Source organism: Phocoena phocoena, chromosome X (assembly GCF_963924675.1).
Source record: "Phocoena phocoena chromosome X, mPhoPho1.1, whole genome shotgun sequence".
In the NCBI taxonomy this organism is placed as follows: Eukaryota; Metazoa; Chordata; class Mammalia; order Artiodactyla; family Phocoenidae; genus Phocoena; species Phocoena phocoena.
Genome location: NC_089240.1, coordinates 72,571,127 through 72,594,850, shown reverse-complemented (window position 1 = coordinate 72,594,850; position 23,724 = coordinate 72,571,127). Strand labels below are relative to the sequence as shown.

Sequence of the window (23,724 nt, the reverse complement as noted above, 5' to 3'; positions counted from 1 at the left end):
GGGGATAATTATAGCACCGATCTCTCAGGATTCTTGTCAAGATTAAATGAGATAGTGAATGGAAAATGACAAGCTCAACATATATAGTACCTATTTTTCTTCTTCCCCTTAACATGAATTAAGCCAGCATTTCTCAAAATATGTTGTTGAACCAAATGCTATTTCAAAAAAAAATGCTCATTGGTTAACTGAATTTATTCCTTCTTGGAGAGAACAGACATTAACATATTTAATGGTGCTGAGAAGGTCTGCCATAAATAAACTATTTTCTGGTGGTTTTACTCTTTTAAACATAGCATGTTCCAAATTTATTTTGTCATTGTAACTTTTTTCTTGGAATCCCTGTTAACAGCCCATGTTATTGATGGGATACAGTTTGGAAAAGGTGAATTTAGTAATTGGGTCCAGGTGCTATTTGATAGCTAAGTGTTTGGCTTCATTAAACCACAGCGACCATTACAATATCCTGTGGTCTAAATGTTGCTAGCCAGCTTAGATGTTTGGGATTGTTTATGTTGCAGTGGACAGGATTAGGGTTTGGAAAGCTAAGTTTCAGTGGCAGTCCTGCCACTTGTAGCTGTGTGGCCCTGAACTGACTCAATCTCTACATAGACTGTTTTCAGTGTCTTCATCTGTAAAATAACAGCCTTATCTGCCTCACAAGATTGTTGGAAGAATCCATGAGAAAATAGTTGTGAAAACGATTTTGAAAATGAAAGATGCTGTCAGTGGAAGGTGGTATTACTACTATCCTACGAAAAGGAATTTAGGAGCAGTGAATATAGAATGGGGGCATCTAGAGTTTAGGCTAAGCTGCTTCTCTTTTCTGTTGAGCAGGTTTGCCCTCCATCTGCTACCTTCCTGAAAACATTTTCAACTCCTCAGTTTCCTAATGATTAAAATGGTTCCCAGATGAATGTGCCTGAATGTCAGTAGCTCTATGTTTTGTCAATGTTCTTGTCCTTGTTTACAGAAGCCATTTCCCAATACAGGATGTAGTTTAGCATCATGTAACTATGGCTGTTGCTAAATATTCAATACTGATTTGTAATTATGATGCATAATAGAAAAGAAAATTGTTAGGATTTAATTAATAGGCTCTAATTAATAGGTTTAATCCTCTGCCTTCTCTTACAGTTCAACTTTCTCTATGTCTACCTGTAATGTATTTCTTTTCTGTTAGTAGACATTAAGCAAAGTGATGTTGCTTTAACGTTAAACACTGTAAACGACGAGAAATCTCTTGTTACTCTTTTATACTATTTTTTCTGTTTTACTGGTTGGTGTTAATGAAGACAGTTGTGTAACTCATTTCCTTTGTGTGTCTGGAAAAACGTAGGTGGTACTTTGAGTAAGCTTTATGAAACTTTAGAAAGATTAAAACCATGTTTTCTACAATTGTAAAGTCAATATTTCACACAATGCAAAGCTGTACCTCAGTATTGTGATAACTGGGCTTTTCTGCCTTTGAAAATAAAAATGTCTGTTTGTGATTTTTACTGTTCTAGTTGAAAATTATAGGTCACTTTTCCATCATGAAACTTGAGAGGGCTTTAGATAACAGTTTTATGTTTGCTGTTTAAACACTGTGAATACTCACTCTCTAGTTTCACAGATAAACTCTAGTTTTAAGGAAGTCTTTTTCATCATATAAAATAGTGTTCCTGGCAATAGAGATAAACGTCGTCCTTCATCATAAACTACTTTTTCCTTTACTTGATGTACAGAGACAGATGTGACACAAAATTGGCAGAAAATGTTCCATTCCCCTTTTTCCTCAGTCAGGAAGTTCTCACTTTGTCCTTAAAATAAATTGTATCTATGGTTTTAAAAACAAAACCAGTAACTTAGCCTTGTTATTCATTACAGAAGCAGTTTTAAAGACTGTAGAAATAGTATTTTATAATTGAATTTGAATGTCAGAATTCTGAAGCTATATCTTTAAAGATAAAATTTAAGAAAATATTTGGTGGGCTTTAATTATTACTATTTCTATTGCAATAATGTTCTAGAGAGCATATTACAATGTTGTATTGATTTATTATTTTTCTTTTTGTCATGATTTTGACACCTAAATTCTTTGGCTTTTTCTTTAGGGTATTGTAAACAATATTTAGAACCATGCAAATACCAAAATGAATTTAGTCAAAATCTGCTTTGGTTTTATAGTGAGTTTATTAATAATTATGTTACCCTCTTTTGTCAGAAAGACCACAGTAATGAAAACCATGTTTCACCTTTTACATACATAATTGGATGAGATCACCAGATGCTGATGTTAAGAGCACATCAACAGGAAAAGTTGAAAATAGGAGCTGCATGGAAAAATACTAGAACCAATTAGCTCTGTCAAAAACCATATGACGAAGTATAGGGGAGAAAAATAGAATTTGACCATGAACTGACCTCAGGTCATTTAATAATGGAAAGAAGCAGAAAGATGGCCCTTCTTAGAGCTTTTTAAGACTTTTAATAATAGCAGAAAATATCTTGGAAATTGGCACATTGTGGTCAAGTGTTTGAAAACTCACGTTAGATTACTTTTGTTTTTCTAAAATTTTATTATGATAATTTTCAAACATACACAGAAAAGTTGAGAAAATTGCACTGTGAACAGCTGTGTTTCCCCTACCTAGATTCTACCACTAACATTTTGCTGTATTTGCTTTATTATATAATTATACATTTACTGATTTTTCTATACATCTATCATTCCATCTTACTGTTTTATGCATTTCAGAGTAAGTTGTACATGTCCAGTACCTTCAGTCTGGAACACTTCATGCGTATCATTAACTAGTTATTTATGGTTCTTTTTTTTTGAGATAAAATTGCAAGAAAATGCACAGATCTTAAGTGTACCACTTAATAAGTTTTAGCAAATGCATACACTTGTGTAACTAAGAACCTTATCAAGATAAAGAACATTACCATCACTCCAGAAAGTTTCCTCACGCCCCTTCAAAGTCAATTCCTGCCCTTATTCCCACCCTCAAAGGCAACCACTCTTAGCATGTTTTTCACCACAGATCAATTAATTTAGCTTGTTCCAGAGCTTCATATAAAAGGAATCATGGAGAATGCACTCTTTTAGAACAAAGCTTCTTTCACTCAGCATAACGTTTTTTGAAATTCATTGACGTTGTTATATTTGTATCAGTAGTTTATTCCTTTTCATTAGTGAATAGTATCCATCATATGGATATACCACAGCTTATTTATGTAGTCTCCTATTGATGGATATTTGAATTGTTACGAGTTTGGAGCTATTGATGAATAAAGATGCTATGAAAAAACTTTTACAGCTCTTTTGTGAACATATGCTTTCCTTGTGTGTAAATACCTAGGAATGGAATTACTGGGTCATAGGGTTGGTATATGTTTAGTTTTGTAAGAAACTGCCTGACAGTTTTCCAAAGTATTTGTACCATTTTTTACTCCCACCAAAATGTGTGAGCATTCTGGCCATCCACACCAACACCTGGTCTTGTAAGTCTTTTTAATTTTAACTATTCTGGTGTATGTGTAGTGGTATCTCATGTTCATTTTTAATGCTTATTTTAATGTATATATACCCAATGACTAATGATGTTGAGCACCTTTTCATATGTTTATTAACCACATCTATCTTCCTTTGTGAAATGTCTGTTCAAACCCTTTGCCCACTTTAAAATTTGCATATTTGTCTTATTTTTAAGTTGAAAGAGTTCTTTATATCCTGGATACCAGTCCTTTGTCAGATATGTTTTGTGAATATTTCTCCTACTTTGCCTAGCCCACTCATTTTTTAAAATGACGTATTTTGTGGAAAAGTTTTTCATTTTGATGAATTCTAGTTTATTGATAGTTTTTTTTTTTTTTCCAGAGGTCCTCGAATGCCATTCTAGAGTGTGGCATTTCCCAGGAGTAACTGATCCAATAAATACTATTATTTGGAAATAATGACATTAATACCTAACACTGCACAGTACTTCCTACACCCCAGGCAGTATTCCAAGCTCTGTAGAGTAACTGGCCAAGATCAAAAAGCTGGCAAGAGTGCATGGAGGCTTAAGTTTTTTCTTGCTGTAAATCTCATGCTGTCTAAAATACTACAGGCAGACCTTGTTTTATTGCGCTTCGCTTTCACAGATACTGTGTTTTATACAAACTGAAGGTGTGTGACAACCCTGTGTCAAGCAAGCCCATTGGTGCCATTTTTCCAACAGCATTGGCTCATTTGGTGTCTCTGTGTCACATTTTGGCAATTATCACAATATTTCAAACTTTTTCATCATTACTGTATTTGTTATGGTGATCTGTGCTCAGTGATCTTTGATGTTATGACAGCCAAAAGATTGTGACATGCTGAAAGCTCAGATGATGATTAGCAGTGTTTAGCAATAAAGTACTGTTCAGTTAAGGTATGTACATTGTTCTTTTTGTTTTGTTTTTCTTTTTTAAATTTAATTAATCAATTAATTAATTAATTAACATCTTTATTGGAGTATAATTGCTTTACAACGGTGTGCTAGTTTCTGCTTTATAACAAGGTGAATCAGTTATACATATACATATGTTCCCATCTCTCTTCCCTCTTGCATCTCCCTCCCTCCCACCCTCCCTATCCCACCCCTCTAGGTGGTCACAAGGCACCAAGCTGATCTCCCTATGCTATACGGCTGCTTCCCACTAGCTATCTATTTTACATTTGGTAGTGTATATATGTCCATGCCTCTCTCTCGCTTTGTCACAGCTTACTCTTCCCCCTCCCCATATCCTCAAGTCCATTCTCTAGTAGGTCTGTGTCTTTATTCCTGTCTTACCCCTAGGTTCTTCATGACATTTCTTTTTGCTAAATTCTATATATATGTATTAGCATACGGTATTTGTCTTTCTCTTTCTGACTTACTTCACTCTGTATGACAGACACTAGGTCCATCCACCTCATTACAAGAGCTCAATTTCGTTTCCTTTTATGGCTGAGTAATATTCCATTGTATATATGTGCCACATCTTCTTTATCCATTCATCCGATGATGGGCACTTAGGTTGTTTCCATCTCCGGGCTATTGTAAATAGAGCTGCAATGAACATTTTGGTACATGACACGTTTTGAATTCTGGTTTTCTCAGGGTATATGCCCAGTAGTGAGATTGCTGGGTCGTATGGTAGTTCTATTTTTAGTTTTTTAGGGAACCTCCGTACTGTTCTCCATAGTGGCTGTACCAATTCACATTCCCACCAGCAGTGCAAGAGTGTTCCCTTTTCTCCACACCCTCTCCAGCATTTATTGTTTATAGATTTTTTGATGATGGCCATTCTGACTGGTGTGAGATGACATCTCATTGTAGTTTTGATTTGCATTTCTCTAATGATTAATGATGTTGAGCATTCTTTCACGTGTTTGTTGGCAGTCTGTATATCTTCTTTGGAGAAATGTCTATTTAGGTCTTCTGCCCATTTTTGGATTGGGTTGTTTGTTTTTTTGTTATTGAGCTGCATGAGCTGCTTGTAAATTTTGGAGAATAATCCTTTTTCAGTTGCCTCATTTGCAAATATTTTCTCCCATTCTGAGGGTTGTCTTTTGGTCTTGTTTATGGTTTCCTTTGCTGTGCAAAAGCTATGAAGTTTCATTAGGTCCCATTTGTTTATTTTTGGTTTTGTTTCCATTTCTCTGGGAGGTGGGTCAAAAAGGATCTTGCTGTGATTTATGTCATAGAGTGTTCTGCCTATGTTTTCCTCTAAGAGTTTGACAGTTTCTGGCCTTACATTTAGGTCTTTAATCCATTTTGAGCTTATTTTTGTGTATGGTGTTACGAAGTGTTCTAATTTCATTCTTACACACATAGCTGTCCAGTTATCCCAGCACCACTTATTGAAGAGGCTGTCTTTTCTCTACTGTATATTCTTGCCTCCTTTATCAAAGATGAGGTGACCATATGTGTGTGGGTTTATCTCTGGGCTTTCTATCCTGTTCCACTGATCTATATTTCTGTTTTTGTGCCAGTACCGTACTGTCTTGATTACTGTAGCTTTGTAGTATAGTCTGAACTCAGGTAGCCTGATTCCTCCAGCTCCATTTTTCGTTCTCAAGACTGCTCTGGCTATTCGGAGTCTTTCGTGTTTCCATACAAGTTGTGAAATTTTTTGTTCTAATTCTGTGAAAAATGCCAGTGGTAGTTTGATAGGGATTGCATTGAATCTGTGGATTGCTTTGGGTAGTAGAGCCGTTTTCACAATGTTGATTCTTCCCATCCAAGAACATGGTATATCTCTCCATCTATTTGTATCATCTTTAATTTCTTTCATCAGTGTCTTATAATTTTCTGCATACAGGTCTTTTTTCTTCTTAGGTAGGTTTATTCCTAGATATTTTATTCTTTTTGCTGCAGTGGTAAATGGGAGTGTTTTCTTGATTTCACTTTCAGATTTTTCATCATTAGTGTGTAGGGATGCCAGAGATTTCTGTGCATTAATTTCTGATAGCATCTTTAGGATTCCCTTTGTATAGTATCATGTCATCTGCAAACAGTGACAGCTTTACTTCTTCTTTTCCGATTTGGATTCCTTTTATTTCATTTTGTTCTCTGATTGCTATGGCTGAAACTTCCAAAACTATGTTGAATAAGAGTGGTGAGAGTGGGCAACCTTGTCTTGTTCCTAATCTTAGTGGAAATGCTTTCAGTTTTTTCACCATTGAGGATGATGTTGGCTTTGGGTTTGTCATATACGGCCTTTATTTTGTTGAGGAAAGTTCCCTCTGTGCCTACTTTCTGCAGGTTTTTTATCATAAATGGGTGTTGAATTTTGTTGAAAGCTTTCTCTGCATGTATTGAGATGATCATGTTTTTTCCTTCAATTTGTTAATATGGTGTATCACGTTGATTGATTTGTGTATATTGAAGAATCATTGCATTCCTGGAATAAACCTCACTTGATCATGGTGTATGATCCTGTTAATGTGCTGTTGGATTCTGTTTGCTAGTATTTTGTTGAGGATTTTTGCATCTATGTTCATCAGTGATATTGGCCTGTAGTTTTCTTTCTTTGTGACATCCTTGGCTGGTTTGGGTATCAGGGTGATGGTGGCCTTGTAGAATGAGTTTGGGAGTGTTCCTCCCTCTGCTATATTTTGGAAGAGTTTGAGAAGGATAGCTGTTAGCTCTTTTCTAAATGTTTGATAGAATTCGCGTGTGAAGCCATCTGGTCCTGGGCTTTTGTTTGTTGGAAGATTTTTAATCACAGTTTCAATTTCAGTGCTTGTGAATGGTCTGTTCATATTTTCTATTTCTTCCTGATTCAGTCTTGGCAGGTTGTGTATTTCTAAGAATTTGTCCATTTCTTCCAGGTTGTCCATTTTATTGGCATAGAATTGCTTGTAGTAATCTCTCATGATCTTTTGTATTTCTGCAGTGTCAGTGTTACCTCTCCTTTTTCATTTCTAATTGTATTCATTTCAGTCTTCTCCCTTTTTTTCTTGATGAATCTGGCTAATGGTTTATCTATTTTTTTTTATCTTCTCAAAGAACCAGCTTTTAGGTTTATTGATCTTTGCTATCATTTTCTTCATTTCTTTTTCATTTATTTCTGATCTGATCTTTATGATTACTTTACTTCTGCTGTCTTTGGGGTTCTTTTGTTCTTCTTTCTCTAACTGCTTTATTTGCAAGTTTAGGTTGTTTATACGAGTTGTTTCCTGTTTCATAAGGTGGGATTGTATTGCTATAAACTTCCCTCTTAGAACTGCTTTTGCTACATCCCATAGGTTTTGGGTCGTTTTGTCTTCATTGTCATTTGTTTCTAGGTTTTTTTTTCATTTCCTCTTTGATTTCTTCAGTGATCACTTCGTTATTAAGTAGTGTATTGTTTAACCTCCATGTGTTTGTGTTTTTTACAGGTCTTCTCCTGTAATTGATGTCTAGTCTCATGGTGTTGTGGTCAGAAAAAATACTTGATACAATTTCATTTTTATTAAATTTACCAAGGCTTGATTTGTGACCCAATATATGATCTGTCCTGGTGAATGTTCCATGAGCACTTGAGAAAAATGTGTATTCTCTTATTTTTGGATGTAATGTCCTATAAATATTAATTAAGATCATCTTGTTTAATGTATCATTTAAAGCTTGTGTTTCCTTATTTATTGTCATTTTGGATGATCTGTCCATTGGTGAAAGTGGGGTGTTAATGTCCCCTACTATGAATGTGTTACTGTCAATTTCCCCTTTTATGGCTGTTTGTATTTGCGTTATGTATTGAGGTGCTCCTATGTTGGGTGTATAAATATTTACAATTGTTATATCTTCTTCTTGGATCGATCCCTTGATCGTTATACATGTATCTTTGTCTCTTCTTATAGTCTTTATTTTAAAGTCTGTTTTGTCTGATATGAGAATTACTACTCCATCTTTCTTTTGGTTTCCATTTGCGTGGAATATCTTTTTCCATCCCTTCACTTTCAGTCTGTATGTGAGTCTAGGTCTGAAGTGTGTCTCTTGTAGACAGCATATATATGGGTCTTGTTTTTATATCCATTCATCCAGTCTGTGTCTTTTGGTGGGAACATTTAATCCATTTACATTTAAGGTACTTATCGATATGTATGTTCCCATTTCCATTTTCTTAATTGTTTTCGGTTTGTTATTGTAGGTCTTTTCCTTCTCTTGTGTTTCTTGCCTTGAGGAGGTCCTTTAGCATTTGTTATAAACCTGGTTTGGTGCTGCTGAACTCTCTCAGCTTTTGCTTGTCTGTAAAGGTTTTAATTTCTCCCACAAATCTGAATGAGATCCTTGCTGGGTAGAGTAATCTTGGTTGTAGGTTTTTCTCCTTCATCACTTTAAATATGTCCTGTCAGTCCCTTCTGGCTTGCAGAGATTCTGCTGAAAGATCAGCTGTTAACCTTCTGGGGATTCCCTTGTGTGTTATTTGTTGTTTTTCCCTTGTTGCTTTTAATATGTTTTCTTTGTATTTAATTTTTGACAGTTTGATTAATATGTGTCTTGGCGTATTTCTCCTTGGATTTATCCTGCATGGGACTCTCTGTGCTTCCTGGACTTGATTAACTCTTTCCTTTCCCATATTAGGGAAGTTTTCAGCTATAATCTCTTCAAGTATTTTCTCAGTCCCTTTCTTTTCCTCTTCTTCTTCTAGAACCCTTATAATTCTAATGGTGTGTTTAATGTTGTCCCAGAGGTCTCTGAGACTGTCCTCAGTTCTTTTCATTGTTTTTTCTTTATTCTTCCCTGCAGTAGTTATTTCCAGTAGTTTATCTTCCAGGTCACTTATCCGTTCTTCTGCCTCAGTTATTCTGCTTTTGATCCCATCTAGAGTATTTTTAATTTCATTTATTGTGTTGTTCATCGTTGCTTGTTTCATCTTTATTTCTTCTAGGTCCTTGTTAAATGTTTCTTGCATTTTGTCTATTTCCAAGATTTTGGATCATCTTTACTGTCATTATTCTGAATTCTTTATCAGGTAGACTGCCTATTTCCTCTTCATTTATTAGGTCTGGTGCGTTTTTATCTTGCTACTTCATCTGCTCTGTGTTTTTCTATGTTCTCATTTTGCTTATCTTACTGTGTTTAGGGTCTCCTTTTTGCAGGCTGCAGGTTCGTAGTTCCCGTCGTTTTTGGTGTTTGTCCCCAGTGGCTAATGTTGGTTCAGTGGGTTGTGTAGGCTTCCTGGTGGAGGGGACTAGTGCCTGTGTTGTGGTGGATGAGGCTGGATCTTGTCTCTCTGGTGGGCAGTCCACGTCTGGTGGTGTGTGTTGGAGTGTCTGTGGACTTATTATGATTGTATGCAGCCTCTCTGCTAATGGGTGGGGTTGTGTTCCTGTCTTGCTAGTTGTTTGACATAGGGTATCCAGTTCTGTAGCTTGCTGGTCGTTGAGTGAAGCTGGGTGCTGACGTTGAGATGGAGATCTGTGGGAGATTTTTGCCGTTTGATATTATGTGGAGCTGGGAGGTCTCTTGTGGACCAGTGTCCTGAAGTTGGCTCTCCCACCTCAGAGGCACAGCATTGACTCCTGTCTGCAGCACCAAGAGCCTTTCATCCACATGTCTCAGAATAAAAGGGAGAAAATGTAGAAAGAAAGAAAGAAAGAAAGAAGAAAAAGAGAGAGAGAGAAAGGAAGTAAGCAAGGAAGGAGCGAAGGAAGGAAGAAAGAAGGAAAAGAAAGAAAGAAAAGAGGATAAAATAACATAAAGTAAGATATGATAAAATAGTTATTAAAATAAAAAGTAATTAAGATAAATTTTTTAAAAAAGAATAAAAAACAGACGGATAGAACCCTAGGACAAATGGTGACAGCAAAGCTATACAGACAAAATCTCACACAGAAGTATACACATACACACTCACAGAAAGAGGAAAAGGGGCAAAAATAGTAAATCTTGCTCTCAAATTCCACCTCCTCAATTTGGGATGATTCGTTGTTTATTCATGTATTCCACAGATGCAGGGTATGTGAAGTTGATTGTGGACCTTTCATCTGCTGCTTCTGAGGCTGCTGGGAGAGATTTCCCTTTTTCTTCTTTGTTAGCACAGCTCCGGGGGCTCAGCTTTGGATTTGGCCCTGCCTCTGCATGTACGTCGCCAGAGGGCGTCTATTCTTCGCTCAGATAGGATGGGGTTAAAGTAGCTGCTGCTTCAGGAACTCTGGCTCACTCAGGTGGGGGGGGGGGGGGGGGGGAGGGGCACAGAGTGCGGGGCGAACCTATGGCGGCAGAGGCCGGTGTGATGTTGCAGCAGCCGGAGGAGCACCGTGTGGTGTCCCGTGGAAGTTGTCCCAGGATCGCAGGACCCTGGCAGTGGCGGTCTGCAGAAGTTCCTGGGAGCAGAGGTGTGGAGAGTGACCTGTGCTCGCACACAGGCTTCTTGGTGGCAGCAGCAGCAGCCTTAGCCTCTCATGCCCGTCTCTGGGGTCTGCGCTGTTAGTCGTGGCTTGCGCCCAACTCTGTAGCTCCTTTAAGCAGCACTCTTAATCCCCTCTCCTCGCGCACCAGGAAACAAAGAGGGAAGAAAAGGTCTCTTGCCTCTTTGGCAGGTCCAGGCTTTTTCCCGGACTCCCTCCCGGCTAGCCGAGGTGCACTAACCCCCTGCAGGCTGTGTTCACGCCGCCAACCGCAGTCCTTTCCCTGCACTCTGACCAAAGCCCGAGCCTCAGGCCCCAGCCCTGCCCGCCCCAGTGGGTGAGCAGACCAGCCTCTCGGGCTGGTGAGTGCCGGTCCGCACTGATCCTCTGTGCGGGAATCTCGCCACTTTGCCCTCCACACCCCTGTTGCTGTGTTCTCCTCCGCGGCTCCAAAGCTTCCCCCCTGCGCCACCCGCAGTCTCCGCCCCCAAAGGGGCTTCCTAGTGTGTGGAAACCTTTCCTCCTTCACAGCTCCCTCCCACTGGTGCAGGTGCCGTCCGTATTCTTTTGTCTCAGTTTTTTCTTTTTTCTTTTGCCCTACCCAGGTACGTGGGGAGTTTCTTGCCTTTTGGGAGGTCTGAGGTCTTCTGCCAGCGTTCAGTAGGTGTTCTGTAGAAATTGTTCCACGTGTAGATGTATTTCTGGTGTGTCTGTGGAGAGGAAGGTGATCTCTGCATCTTAGTCTTCCGCCATCTTCCCGATTCCCCCATCTATCGATAGTTTTTATTGCTTTCTGTGTCCTGTCTGAGAAGTCTTTGTCTACCCTGATTGTCAGATTTCTGATATATATTTACTAGTTATAAATTGATGTAGCCCTTAAAAAATTTTATTTAGGTCTTGAAGCTTTCACCCAGTAGTCAGAGCTTCTCATTTAGGACCTTATGGTGGCTTAAAAGAAATCTAAATATCTCAACAAAAAATTTAAAGGCAGTGGTTTTTATCACTGGTTCAGGGTTATTTTTTTCAACACTCAGGATATTTTATAGTTTTGTTGAGTGATATATTTAGAGGATGGGAAGGGATGGCAGAAGTGTATTATTCTCAGGCAAGGGAGAGGAGAGTATAAATTTGCTATGGGAAAACTCTAACATCCCTCTCTTTTCCCTCCTCTATACTGGCTATTCCCCACCTTCTCCTTCCACTGTTGTCTCTGATCCAAGGGATCATAGCTTCTAGGCTTCCTTGATTCCAACACCTAGAATTGTTAGTATAGCTGAAATTTTTCCTAAATTTTAAAGCTCTGTAGAGATCTGGATAGTGTAGGAATTTGCATCATCCCCAAGAGAATTATCAGGTTATAAGTAAAGTAGTGATCTGTATTAATAGACCTACTTTCACAGGTGTTCAGTTTAACCATTTTGTCTGTTAGAGCAAGCAGTGATTTTTGGTAAAATATTTGAGCCTAAAAACTGACTGTTCTTGAGACCAACCAAGAGTTGATTGAGGAGAAATCTATCAGAATTTTTAGAGGATATCCAGTAGCATTATGGTTGAGTAATTTTATATATCATCTTAAAGGTTTTAGTTTTTGTTTAAAAAAGACCTTTTATAGATTTTTATTTCATTAGAGAAGGATACAGAGAAGCAAAAATGTAAACAAAACCAAGAATCTCTCAGAACTAGAGTAGATATTGTAGGTGGGTTTGAGTGTACTTTGGGGCTCATCATACAAAGAATCAGTATAACGTGATGAGTTTTGCAAGGATTGGGAAGCCCTGTGTGTAGTGCTGAGAGTTCTGGTTGCCAAAAGTCTTCTACTTACAGAAGTTAATCAGAAGTCCAGTGTCTACAAGGTTTACCTGATCCTAGCTAGGAGACCTCTGGGTTCTCTAAAATGGAGTGATCTTCACAGGACTGTGGAGTGAAGAATAGTTTACCCAGTTACCAGTGGAAATATTGTTGTTGTTATACTTATCACAGAAGTCTTGATGTGAATGACTGTGCCCCAGGATCTACTTTTATTTGTGTCCCTGAAGGCTTAGAATGGCACAGGGCCTTCCAGCAGATCTCGAGTAGCCAATTATATATGTGTATATACAAAATTTATTTAGGCATGGGAGATGGGTTTTGTGGTGGTGCTAGCAGTGGATATTTACTGCTTGTGGAAAACTTAGCAGTTTTTTCCAGTGGCTTTCTTTGAGATCTACCAAGATTTTCTTCCCAGCCATTTTTATTAACCCAGGAGTGAGATTTGTTTATGTTAAAACAAATATACTGCTCAGTGACCATATCAGGATGTTCACAATCACATGATCCAGTGGCACTTGATCACTGCTGAAAGCTCTAAGGAGGCCAAAGCGATCTTTTAACTCCTTATACAATGAAAAGTTGACTTTGAGATCTGAAAGGCCCACTTCTATTTATTTTGTTCTACTGTCTCCTCTAATCTCAGCATCCCTATTATGTGTGCTTTTGAACTCTGGGGTAGCAATGTTGAAAATGACATGGGATGAAGATCAGTGACTTGATTTTTTTATACCCTTTTCTTTACTCTTATTTTTTATTGTTACAGAAGAAGCTACTATGGAGGAAACTGGGCCAGTTTTAGCTTTTCAGGACTGTTGTCCTGGCTAAAGGAACACCAGGTAAAGTTCTTATCTGATTTTTTTAATCTACTAGGTTATATTTTGTGTCACGTAATAACCCTGCATTGAAGAAGACACTAAGTTTCCTCTGTAATATAGGATTGATAACTTATTTACTTATTTAACAAAAACTGTGCAGTCACCTTTTCAGCTAATATTTTTCCAATACCTCTAAAATACAGATTTCACTTTTTAAGTATAAACAGGTAACATTGGCTGAAGAATAAATCATATATGTTTCATACCATTTGCTAATTACTCTGTACGCCCAAATATCAGGCAAGATTTTTTTTCTCCCAGTCTTTCAGAAAAAATATTTCAGTCCTTATAAAATCTCACATATTACTAGTTGTTCTTTCAGTTAGTATGTTTTGGAAAAAAACCTAAGTGTTTGGGGAAGATACATTAATTTGAAATGATCTCAGTCATTGGTGGTTTTACATATTTATAGAAATCACCTGACAGAATCATACCTGACAGTAAAAACAAAATGCAAGGAAAGAAACAATATAAATTTAGTAATTTCTTTCCCTAAGGGTAGGATCTCACTACTACAACTGTTGGATATCATTGTAAAGAAGTTTTTAGAGATCATTTACAGTGTACGTTTAACACGGGGAGTTGATTGTCATGCAGTTTACCAGTTTTTATGAGACATTAAAAAAACTGTCCTAATTTTATGTAAATGGTGCATGTGGCTTGAAATGGAATTCCTACTGAGAGCATCATACATAGAATCAGAAACTGCTGTATCTCAAAAGGGTTCAGACATTTGGGAAAGGAGGATGATAGACTCTAGAAAATTGTATTCAGTTAACTAAGAATAATACAGCTAAGACTTAACTAAGCACTTATCATATACCAACCTAAGCATTTTAGTTTTCTTGATTGATTTAATGGTATATATGACTCAAAAAGTGTAGTGATGACAAATACATTGACATTGAAGGTACACTGAAGATTCAGTTTGAATCTTATTACTGTATGAAATGAGAGTGTGGAGAAACAAGCAATATTTGTAAAGTAGCATTTCATGTAATGACACAAACTATGTATGAATCAAGAAAGTAAATGTTATAAATAGATTCATTTAACTGTTTAAATGAATATGCCTCAAATATTTTATGTTGATCAGAAACCCTTTTTTGAACCTTATCCTTGGGAAGTGTGTGTGAGGATCACCTCATGTTGAGTCATGTTCAGTACTTCCATGCAAAAATTTAGTCTAGATTCTCAGAACAACAGCAACAAAAATACCCTAATATTCTGAATGGAAAATTTTTGGTGAGTGAAGGAATTTTTAAAAAATAAACCTTGGTAATGGGTTAGATTTATTAAAACAAAATATTTTTGTAGATGTTTCTTTTATTTTAATGCTTCTTTTACTCCAACATCTTGACTCTGTCACCATATCCTTTTTCCCTTCACTCTCTGTCCCTGGTCCATAGTTCTTTTTTCAGTCTGTTAACCCCTGTCTATATGTTCAAAGTTCCTGTACTTTACCTCCTCTTCTATTTATGTTGGGATGTTTAATGCTGTCTAATAATTACACTTGATAATAAGAGCCATCTGCCACTACTTTTCTTCAGCTTAAAATATTACATTCAGGACAATGCAGCCTTTTAAATATAATTATTGCCCTACTTTATGAAATCTGTAACTTTAGAAATTTTCTGAGGTGAATTTACTTAAAACAAAGGCTACTGTAGTTATATTTAACTACTAGTTTGTTGAGTATATATAATAACGTTAAAAAGTTTTTCTCTCTGAGAGATGAGTAACAAGTGGATTAAAATTTTAAACAGATTAAAAATTGATCCTTGACCTTTGGAAAAGGTATATCTTGACATCTTCAAAAATCCCCTGTATTCAAATATTGTATCATATAACTTTCTCCATAAAATATAATTAGGAATTATTGAAAAACTTAAAGGGCCACTTTCAATCCTTAGTGAGAGTTTATATACTTTGTTATACATTCTTGTTTTTATTGTATTTCTAAATATAAAATATTCAGGTCGATTAGTATAAAGTCCTTAGTTATATTGGGCTGAGTACTTTTCAAAAATACTTTTACATATAATCAAAATTTGACACAGCTAATGACCAACCTTCAAATATCTGAAAGTAAGCAGAATGAAGTAATTTTGGGCCTGCTTTTTTAACAACAAAATGTAAAACTTTATTATTAATAAGTAATATGTGCCTTTTGATGTGATGAGAGGCAAAGCATGAATTTAGAAAGGTATAAATTTTCTCAGAAAAGTAGAGGTTCAGAGTACCCAATTTAATTACAATTTCTTATCTGTATATTGTTTAGGAAAACAGTGATATTGTAAATGAATGCCCAGTGTGGCAAGAGAAGATCCTTGAAAATGAAGAAGCTATTGCTCTTAGCAGGAAGGACAAAACCATTCAACATGTGGAAGTGTTTTGTTATGCCAGGTAGGAAAATTATTTATTTACAATAAACTATGTTCATGACTTCTTATTCACATGTCTTCAGAAGAAGCCAGCAGTAAGAATTTATATGGCATTGGTTGCTACAAGTCTACTTGATATGCTGATTTGCATTTTTAAAAATGTAACATTAGTTTTGTTAGGTTTGTTCATTTGTATTATTTTTTAGATTCCACATATAAGCGATACCATGTAGTACTCGTCTTTATCTGACTTATTTTATTTAGCATAATACCCTCTAGGTCCATCAGTGTTGTCGCAATTAAACTTCAAAAACCAACAAACTCATAGAAAAAGAGATCAGATTTGTGGTTACCAGAGACGGGGGTGGGGGGTGGTGGTGGTGGTGGCAGGGTGCGGGGAGGATTGGATGAAGGCAGTCAAAAGTTACAAACTTCCAGTTATAAGATAAATAAGTACTAGGGATGTCATGTACAACGTGATTAATATAATGAACACTGCTGTGTGTTATATATGCAAGTTGTTAAGAGAGTCAATCCTAAGAGTTCTCATCACAAGGAAAAATATTTTTTCTATTTCTTTAATTTTGTATCTGTATGAGATGATGAATGTTCACTAAACTTATTGTGATAATCACTTCATGATGTATGTAAATCAAATCATTATGCTGTACACCTTAAACTTATACAGTGCCGTTATGTCAATTATATCACAATAAAACTTTTGTGGAAGAAAAAAATAAAACTTTCAGTTGTGAAAGAAAAAAATAAAACTTTCAGTTTTCTCTGTTTAGATAATATATTGATGACTTATAATTTACTGAGCTCTTTTATTTTTACTTTTTATTAAAAAAATTTTTTTTTGGCCGCACTGCATGGTATGTGGGATCTTAGTTCCCAGACCAGGGATCGAACCCACACCCCTTGCAGTGGAAGCATGGAGTCTTAACTACTGGACCCCCAAGGAAGTCCTGTGAGCTCTTTTAAATACATTATCTTATTTGATCCTTACAATGGTCCTGTGCTAGGATAGAGCAAATAGTATTAGATTTTTCACAGAGTCCTCAGTGGAGCTCAAAGAGTTTAATTTGCTGAAGGTCACATAGCTTGATAAATATCAAGGCCATACCTAAGCTAGATAGTGGTGGAGTCCAAGATTAAAGCCCAGGGTTTTATAATCCTAATTCAGTGTTCTTCTAACTCTTAGATAACAGTCAGTGTAGCAAAATGGAAAATTATAATTTTGAATTAAAGAAATCAAATTGAGTGGCCATGACATCTGGGGGTATATTTTTGTAAATCAAGAGATAAGTGGGGGGACAGTAATGTTTTCAGTGTCTTCTTCTGAGTGAAAGAATTAATTGTTTTAAAACAATTGGAATAGTTTATTTTTTCAGATGACGTGGTTGATGGGCTGAAAGGTAACAATCACATAGTTCAGTTCAACTGTTATGGAGTTATGGAGTTGAGGGTTTTAGAAATCAGACTGTCAAGCTCTTTAATAGTAATTAAAACTTAAAATCCAAGATACTAGAAATTTTTCAGGACGTGTACTGTCATCATACATATCCTTGCTGTGGTACAGTGGTAAGCGTGACCTGAGCCCATGAAAAGTTGGGGAACCTGTGGTTGATTTCTTAACCTATATTCATATCTGTCAGGTGACTAGCATTTTCTGCCATCAATACATAGTTAATTTTCTATGATTTTCTGCAAAAGGGCGGCCTTTGAAATATCAGATACAGATTATAATTTGCATAGTGCTAAATGGCATTCAGTATGGAAAGGTATAACTCTCTGATATTGTTTAGACCCAGCGTAGACAGATCTAGAACAGAAGGTGATCTCAAGTGAAAATTCATACGCTTTAATGAAACCAGGAATAAATATTTGGTAACTTTCTTGTGTGTCCATGAATACTACTTGACTAGAATATAGTGACAGTCACACTCAGGACCTTTGAGAGGTACTTTTGCTATTTCAAGGCCTTTGATTTCTCTGTGCTTCATGACAATTAGTGTTTATGGTTTCTGGTGACTGAAATGACACATTTTGAGTGCAGAGGAAATCATCTCATTTTTTATTTCTGATCTCTTCAGTTTCATTTTTGGAACTTCTCAAAGTGATAAAAGATTGGTGGTGGAAGGTTTGTTTTAAAACAGAGAAGTAGGACTCTGCTATATATTTTCATTGCCCATTAGAGGTTGGAACAAGAGGTGAACTGGGTTAATGTTCTATATGTCTTCATTTACTTGGAAAGGGTAGCTAGTTATTAATGCCATAGTAAGCAGGATGAGCCCTGAGAGCATCCAGTGGGGGAATGTACAGAAAATCTACTTGTCTATAATAAGTGCTACAAACATGAGTAAACAGGAATAACAGTACCTTTCTTAGCCCCAGTCAGACTATGGCATCCTTAACCTTTTGGATCATGACCACGAACTTGGCATTATATGAAAAGGGCTAGGGCCAAAATACCTGTCACAAAGATTTACTTTATATGAGAATTCATCACCCAGGACCCACTGGCTTAAATCAAACTCCTTGTTGAATACATATTTCTGACAACCCTATTTTCTGGTTTTCCTACTATAGTAGTTTAAAGCGGCAAATAGGAAAGGGGTGTCTGCTGGAGGCAGGCACACTGAGAACCACACTGAAACCAGGGTTATACTCCTGCCTTTATGATTCAACTTACTGTGTGATACTGAGCAAAAGATGTCCTCTTGGACTAGGTCATCTCAGAAGTCCCTGTGGGCTCCAACATGCTGCTGTTTTACGTGTTAGTTGATAGAGTAACAGAGGAAAAGTAGACAGAATCAGCAAGCTGAGAGCAGGCTTTGGGCCATTTAGTGTAGGGGCAAATGGCTTTGAATCAGGATCCCTCAAAGACATCACTGTATTATATAGCACAGTATAACAATTGATGATCATAATTCTATCCCGATGTCTTCAGGAAGAAGTTAAATTATGTTCTCTCTACTTCACTTGAAAAGGTGGGGGTATTTGAAATACACTTTAGAAAGATGAATATTAAAACTGATTAGAGGGCTTCCCTGGTGGCACAGTGGTTAAGAATCCACCTGCCAATGCAGGGGATGCGGTTTCGAGCCCTGGTCTGGGAAGATCCCACATGGTGCAGAGCAACTAAGCCCATGCGCCACAACTACTGAGCCAGTGCTCTAGAGCCACAACTGCCGAGCCCACGTGCCACAACTACTGAAGCCCGTGCGCCTAGAGCCTGTGCTCAGCAACAAAGAGAAGCCATCTCAATGAGAAGCTCGCACACAGCATCGAAGTGTAGACCCCGCTGGCCGCAACTAGAGAAAGTCGGCGCACAGCAACAAAGACCCAACACAGCCAAAAAAACCCAAAAAAGCAAAACTGATTAAAATAAAAATTTTATCATTTTAAGAGATTACTTTTGGTGCTCTTAGAAAATTCCCTCATTTTCTCCCTAAGAAAGGATATCACTATGTATTAGATCCTCGACGTTCTTGTGGGATACATCACAAAATTCCTTGTGAATCCCCTTTTGTAAGTATGTAATGAAGAATATGGTGCAGGTTCCTGGCTTTTTGTTGTTATTGCTTTGTTTACATATGTGTTATTGATGTTACTGTTACATTTTGTGGATATAGTGTGTGTGTGTGTGTCTGTCTGTGTTTCATTCTGTACAGTTTTAACACATATGTGGGTTCATGTAACCATCACTACAGAGAACAGATCAGTTCCATCACCACAGGGATCCCTCCTGTTGCCATTTTATAGCCACACCTCACCTCCTTCCCCAAAGTTCTAACTCCTGGCAACCACTAATCTGTTTCCCAACTCTATAATTTTGTCATTTTTGAGGACATTATGTAAATGGAACTGTACAGTATGTAACCTTTTGCCACTGGCTTTTTTTGCTCAGCATAGTTATCCAGAGATTCATCTAGGTTGTTACTTGCATCAGTATTTTGTCCCTTTTTACTGCTGAGTAGTATTCCATGGTAGCAATGTACCACAGTTTATTTAGTCATTCATCCACTGAAGAACATCTGGGCTGTTTCCATTTTGTCTGTTACAAATAAGAATGCTATAAATGTTGGTTTACAGGATTTTGTGTGAACATAAATTTTTATTTTTCTGGGATAAATGCCCAAGTGTACAATTCCTGGGTCATATGTATGTTTAGTTTTAGAAAAAACTGACTTTTCCAGAGAAGCTGTACCATTTTACATTCCCACCAGGCATGTGTGAGTGATTCAGTTTCTCCGTATCCTCACCATCATTTGGTGGTGTAACGTTTTTAGTTTAGCCAATCTTATAGGTGTGTAGTAGTGCTATCTCATTGTGGTTTTAATTTGCATTTCCCTGATGGCTGATTTTGAATATCTTTTCATGTGCTTATTTGCCACCCATGTGTCCTTTTTGGTGAAATATCTGTTCATGTCTTTTGCTCATTTTTTAATTGGATGGACTTTTTTTTCCTGTGGAGATTTAAGAGTTCTTTATATATTCTAAATGTACCCCTTGTTAGATATGTGGTTTACAAGTTTTAATTTTTGTATAAGGTGTGAGGTTTAGGTCAATGTTCATTTTTTTTAACCTATGGATATCCAGTTGCTTCAGTACTATTTGTTGAAAAGGCTGTTTTTCCTCCATTGAGTTACTTTTGAATCTTTGTCAAAAATCAACTGGCTGTACTTGGATGGTCTGTTTCTGGATTCTGTTTTCTGTTCCATTGATGTCTATGTCTTTTCCCACACCAGTATCACACTGTTTTGATTACTGCAGCTATACAGTTGGACTTAACATCAGTTCGAATGATTTCCCCCAATTTATTCTTCTTTACCAAGATTGTTTTAGCTGTTCTACAGTTTGTGCCTTTCCATATAAATGTTTTAATAAGCCTGTCCATGTCTAGAAAACATTGCTGGAATTTTGATAGGAATTGCACTAAAGTTACAGATCAACCTGGGGTGAATTGACATCTTTATTATTTTGAGTCTTCCAATCCATTGACAAGGTAGGCCTCTCCATTTAGGGAGGTCATCTTTGATTTCTTTCTACAGGATTGTGTAATTTTCAGCATACCAGTTCTGTACATGTTTTGTTAATTGTATACCTAAGTATTTAATTTTCTTTGGAGCCAGTGCAATTGTAAGTGGTATTATTGCTTTTTTAATTTTGGTTTTCACTTGTTCATTATTCATATCTAGAAATATAATTGGTTTTTATGCATTCATCTTTTATCCTGAAATCTTGCTGAACGTGCTTATTCTATGAATTTTTTGGTAGATTCCTTGGGATTTTTGCATAGGAAGTCATGTTTTCTGCAAAGAGGAACAGTTTTACGTCTTCATTTCCACTGACTTTTTTTTTAGTCTGTTTTCTATTGAGAGTCATGTGTTTTCTGTCCATAGCCACATAATGCAAGTTAATTGTATTTTCTACTTATCCTTAGGCTCACTTAATGAGCATTTTTTTCATAAAGGAAGTTATTATCACTTCCTGAGGACTTTGTAATTATACACTAATGCTGGGCAATCATTTAGGTTCTCTCACTTGCTAATTATCTTGATCTTGTACACTACTCTCTCAGCATATGCAAGTCAAATCCACAGTCTGACCAAATGACAAATTACCAAAAGCCTTACACTTTAATGGTCATTCATGCCAAGAGTTTATTTTATTTAGTTGCATCAGGCATATAGAGAGAAGTCAAACCTCAATCCCTGGTAAATTATGCATATAGAATATTGTTTTAAATATTGATATTTTGGTAAATTTCCAAAATATCATGTAAAGATAGCTTTATAATGATATGAATGCTGAAATATTATGACTTGTCTTCCCATCTTAGACCAGATGAGTTAGCTTATAGAGTTGACGTTTATTAGGCCAAAATCTATGGTTTGATTCTCACAGATGTCGCTTGATATTTCATCAAGGAAGAATAGTGTCTGTCTCTTGGCCACAAACAATATTATAGTCATAACCAGTAGCCTTTTGATTTTTAATCTTTGATTACAAGGAGGACAGGGCAAGGGTTCAAGTAGATCAGTGCAAACCCATCACCACTGCTTGGAAAATACCTCAAACTACATGGCAAGTCAGTAACACCATATTCTAATGTAAACATATAGGATAGCACATTATTTTTTTTTATGATTGTTGACTTTACTTATTGTCAAAAATAATTCTTAAGTGTTCAATCTAAAGGTTTTAGTGATCTTTTGAACATTAAAGTTAGTATTTTTTGGTTATTGCATAGTTAGGCTAAATATTAAAATAGAAATTGTAGGGATTAGTCTCTTTTCATAACTTAAGTCCAGTTATCACAAATTCTATAAAGAACTACCCAGATTGTTTTGTTTTATCAGTGCTTTGTTACCCTGAATGCTGCTTGTAATAGGTGAGTTAATCTCTAGTTTGGGCCAGAAATACTTTTGCTATACATAGATTATCTTTCTTTGAAACAAATTTTGTGATTATACAGTTGACTTATAGAAGGGAAGAATAAAAGAACTATAGCATTTATTGGATATTCTTTGTGGCAGCTGCTATAACTTGCTTCCTTACATATTTTATTTCATTCAGTTTCATTTAATCTGTGCTATGACCAGGGAGAGCCAGAGATAGGAGAGCCAGGATTTGAGCCCACATCTATCTAACTCAAAAGTTTGTGCTGTTTCTATTGTGTCACATTGTATTTCAGGAATCAGATAAATACATGTATGCGTATCAAGGAAGCCATTCCACCAAGTGAATAAAGTATTTCCTTTGTGAAGACTAGCACCTAAAGAAGTACATTTACTTCTTTAATTTACTAGAGTAGTGTTTAGAATTGTAAAGTAATTATACCTATATTGGGGAATGAAAGTGCCTAACTCCCAATGTTTGGAAGATAAGGGATGAATCCAGTAACCTTTAGTTGTTGTGACTGTAGTTTGTACGCCACAAGATACAGTAGTTTAGGTGAGGAGATAAAAGCAGCTGCTATTTCTGGTTTTAAATATCCAACAGAAGATGAAAAGGCACAGTACATTAATCCACGCAAACCCAAACAGTTCTTAGGTAAAAGATGATTGCCTATTAATTGCATGATGTCATGTAGTTTCTTTAGTGAGAAGAGATTTTTATCTTTCTAAAATATTGGCAAGAACTTGTACCTTTTCTGTCCTTTCTTTTTTTGCATAATACTGAACATTGTTTCCCCTGTTCTGGCGTGATAATGTTAAAACAGGATGAAAACTTGCTTCTTAGATTTATAGACGAACCAGCTCTTTCGTGGATTGATACTAAAATAAAAACATTGTAATACTCACCTAAAATTCTGTTAATTTACTTTAGATTCTAAAACTTTAATTTAAACATTTTATAAGTAACATGAGCCTTTTAAGCAAAAACGTAATAATACCAATAAGAAAGAAATACAAAATTAAAAATAAATGAAAAATCACCTATAAGTTTTATAATTTAGAGGAAGCTATAATTTACCACTGTGTACAAGTAAGTTTGTTTTAGGCTATAAGTGACACAGTACCCAACTAAAAGTGGATGGGTAGGTGGGAGCGTAGGCAGGTGGGTGGGTTGGTTGGTCCTGTTGCAGAATTTACTAATTGAGAATCTTAATCACATCAGAGTTGGGGTAGGTCCCCAGCACTTCTCTTAGCTTCCTGTCCAGAGTTACAAGATAGTTGCCACGATTCTGAACAGGTTTTCACACAGCAGAAATCTCAACGTGAAATGAAGGGGGAGAGATTTTCTTCTAACATGTGTATGCTTTTTTTGGTTTGTTTGTTACTATTATACTAGGGAGTCTTTACCAAAGCCC

At 36.5% G+C, this 23,724-nt stretch overlaps 1 protein-coding gene across 1 annotated transcript in view; it reads left to right on the top strand.

The window, feature by feature from the left end:
• The window catches only part of CHM (CHM Rab escort protein), a 211,080-nt gene that overhangs the window by 56,272 nt on the left and 131,084 nt on the right, over nt 1-23,724 (top strand). Inside the window, exons 3-4 of the mRNA XM_065900805.1 lie at nt 13,407-13,479; nt 15,800-15,924. Coding sequence (XP_065756877.1) covers nt 13,407-13,479; nt 15,800-15,924 — 198 coding nt within the window. The remainder of the gene's footprint in view (nt 1-13,406; nt 13,480-15,799; nt 15,925-23,724) is intronic.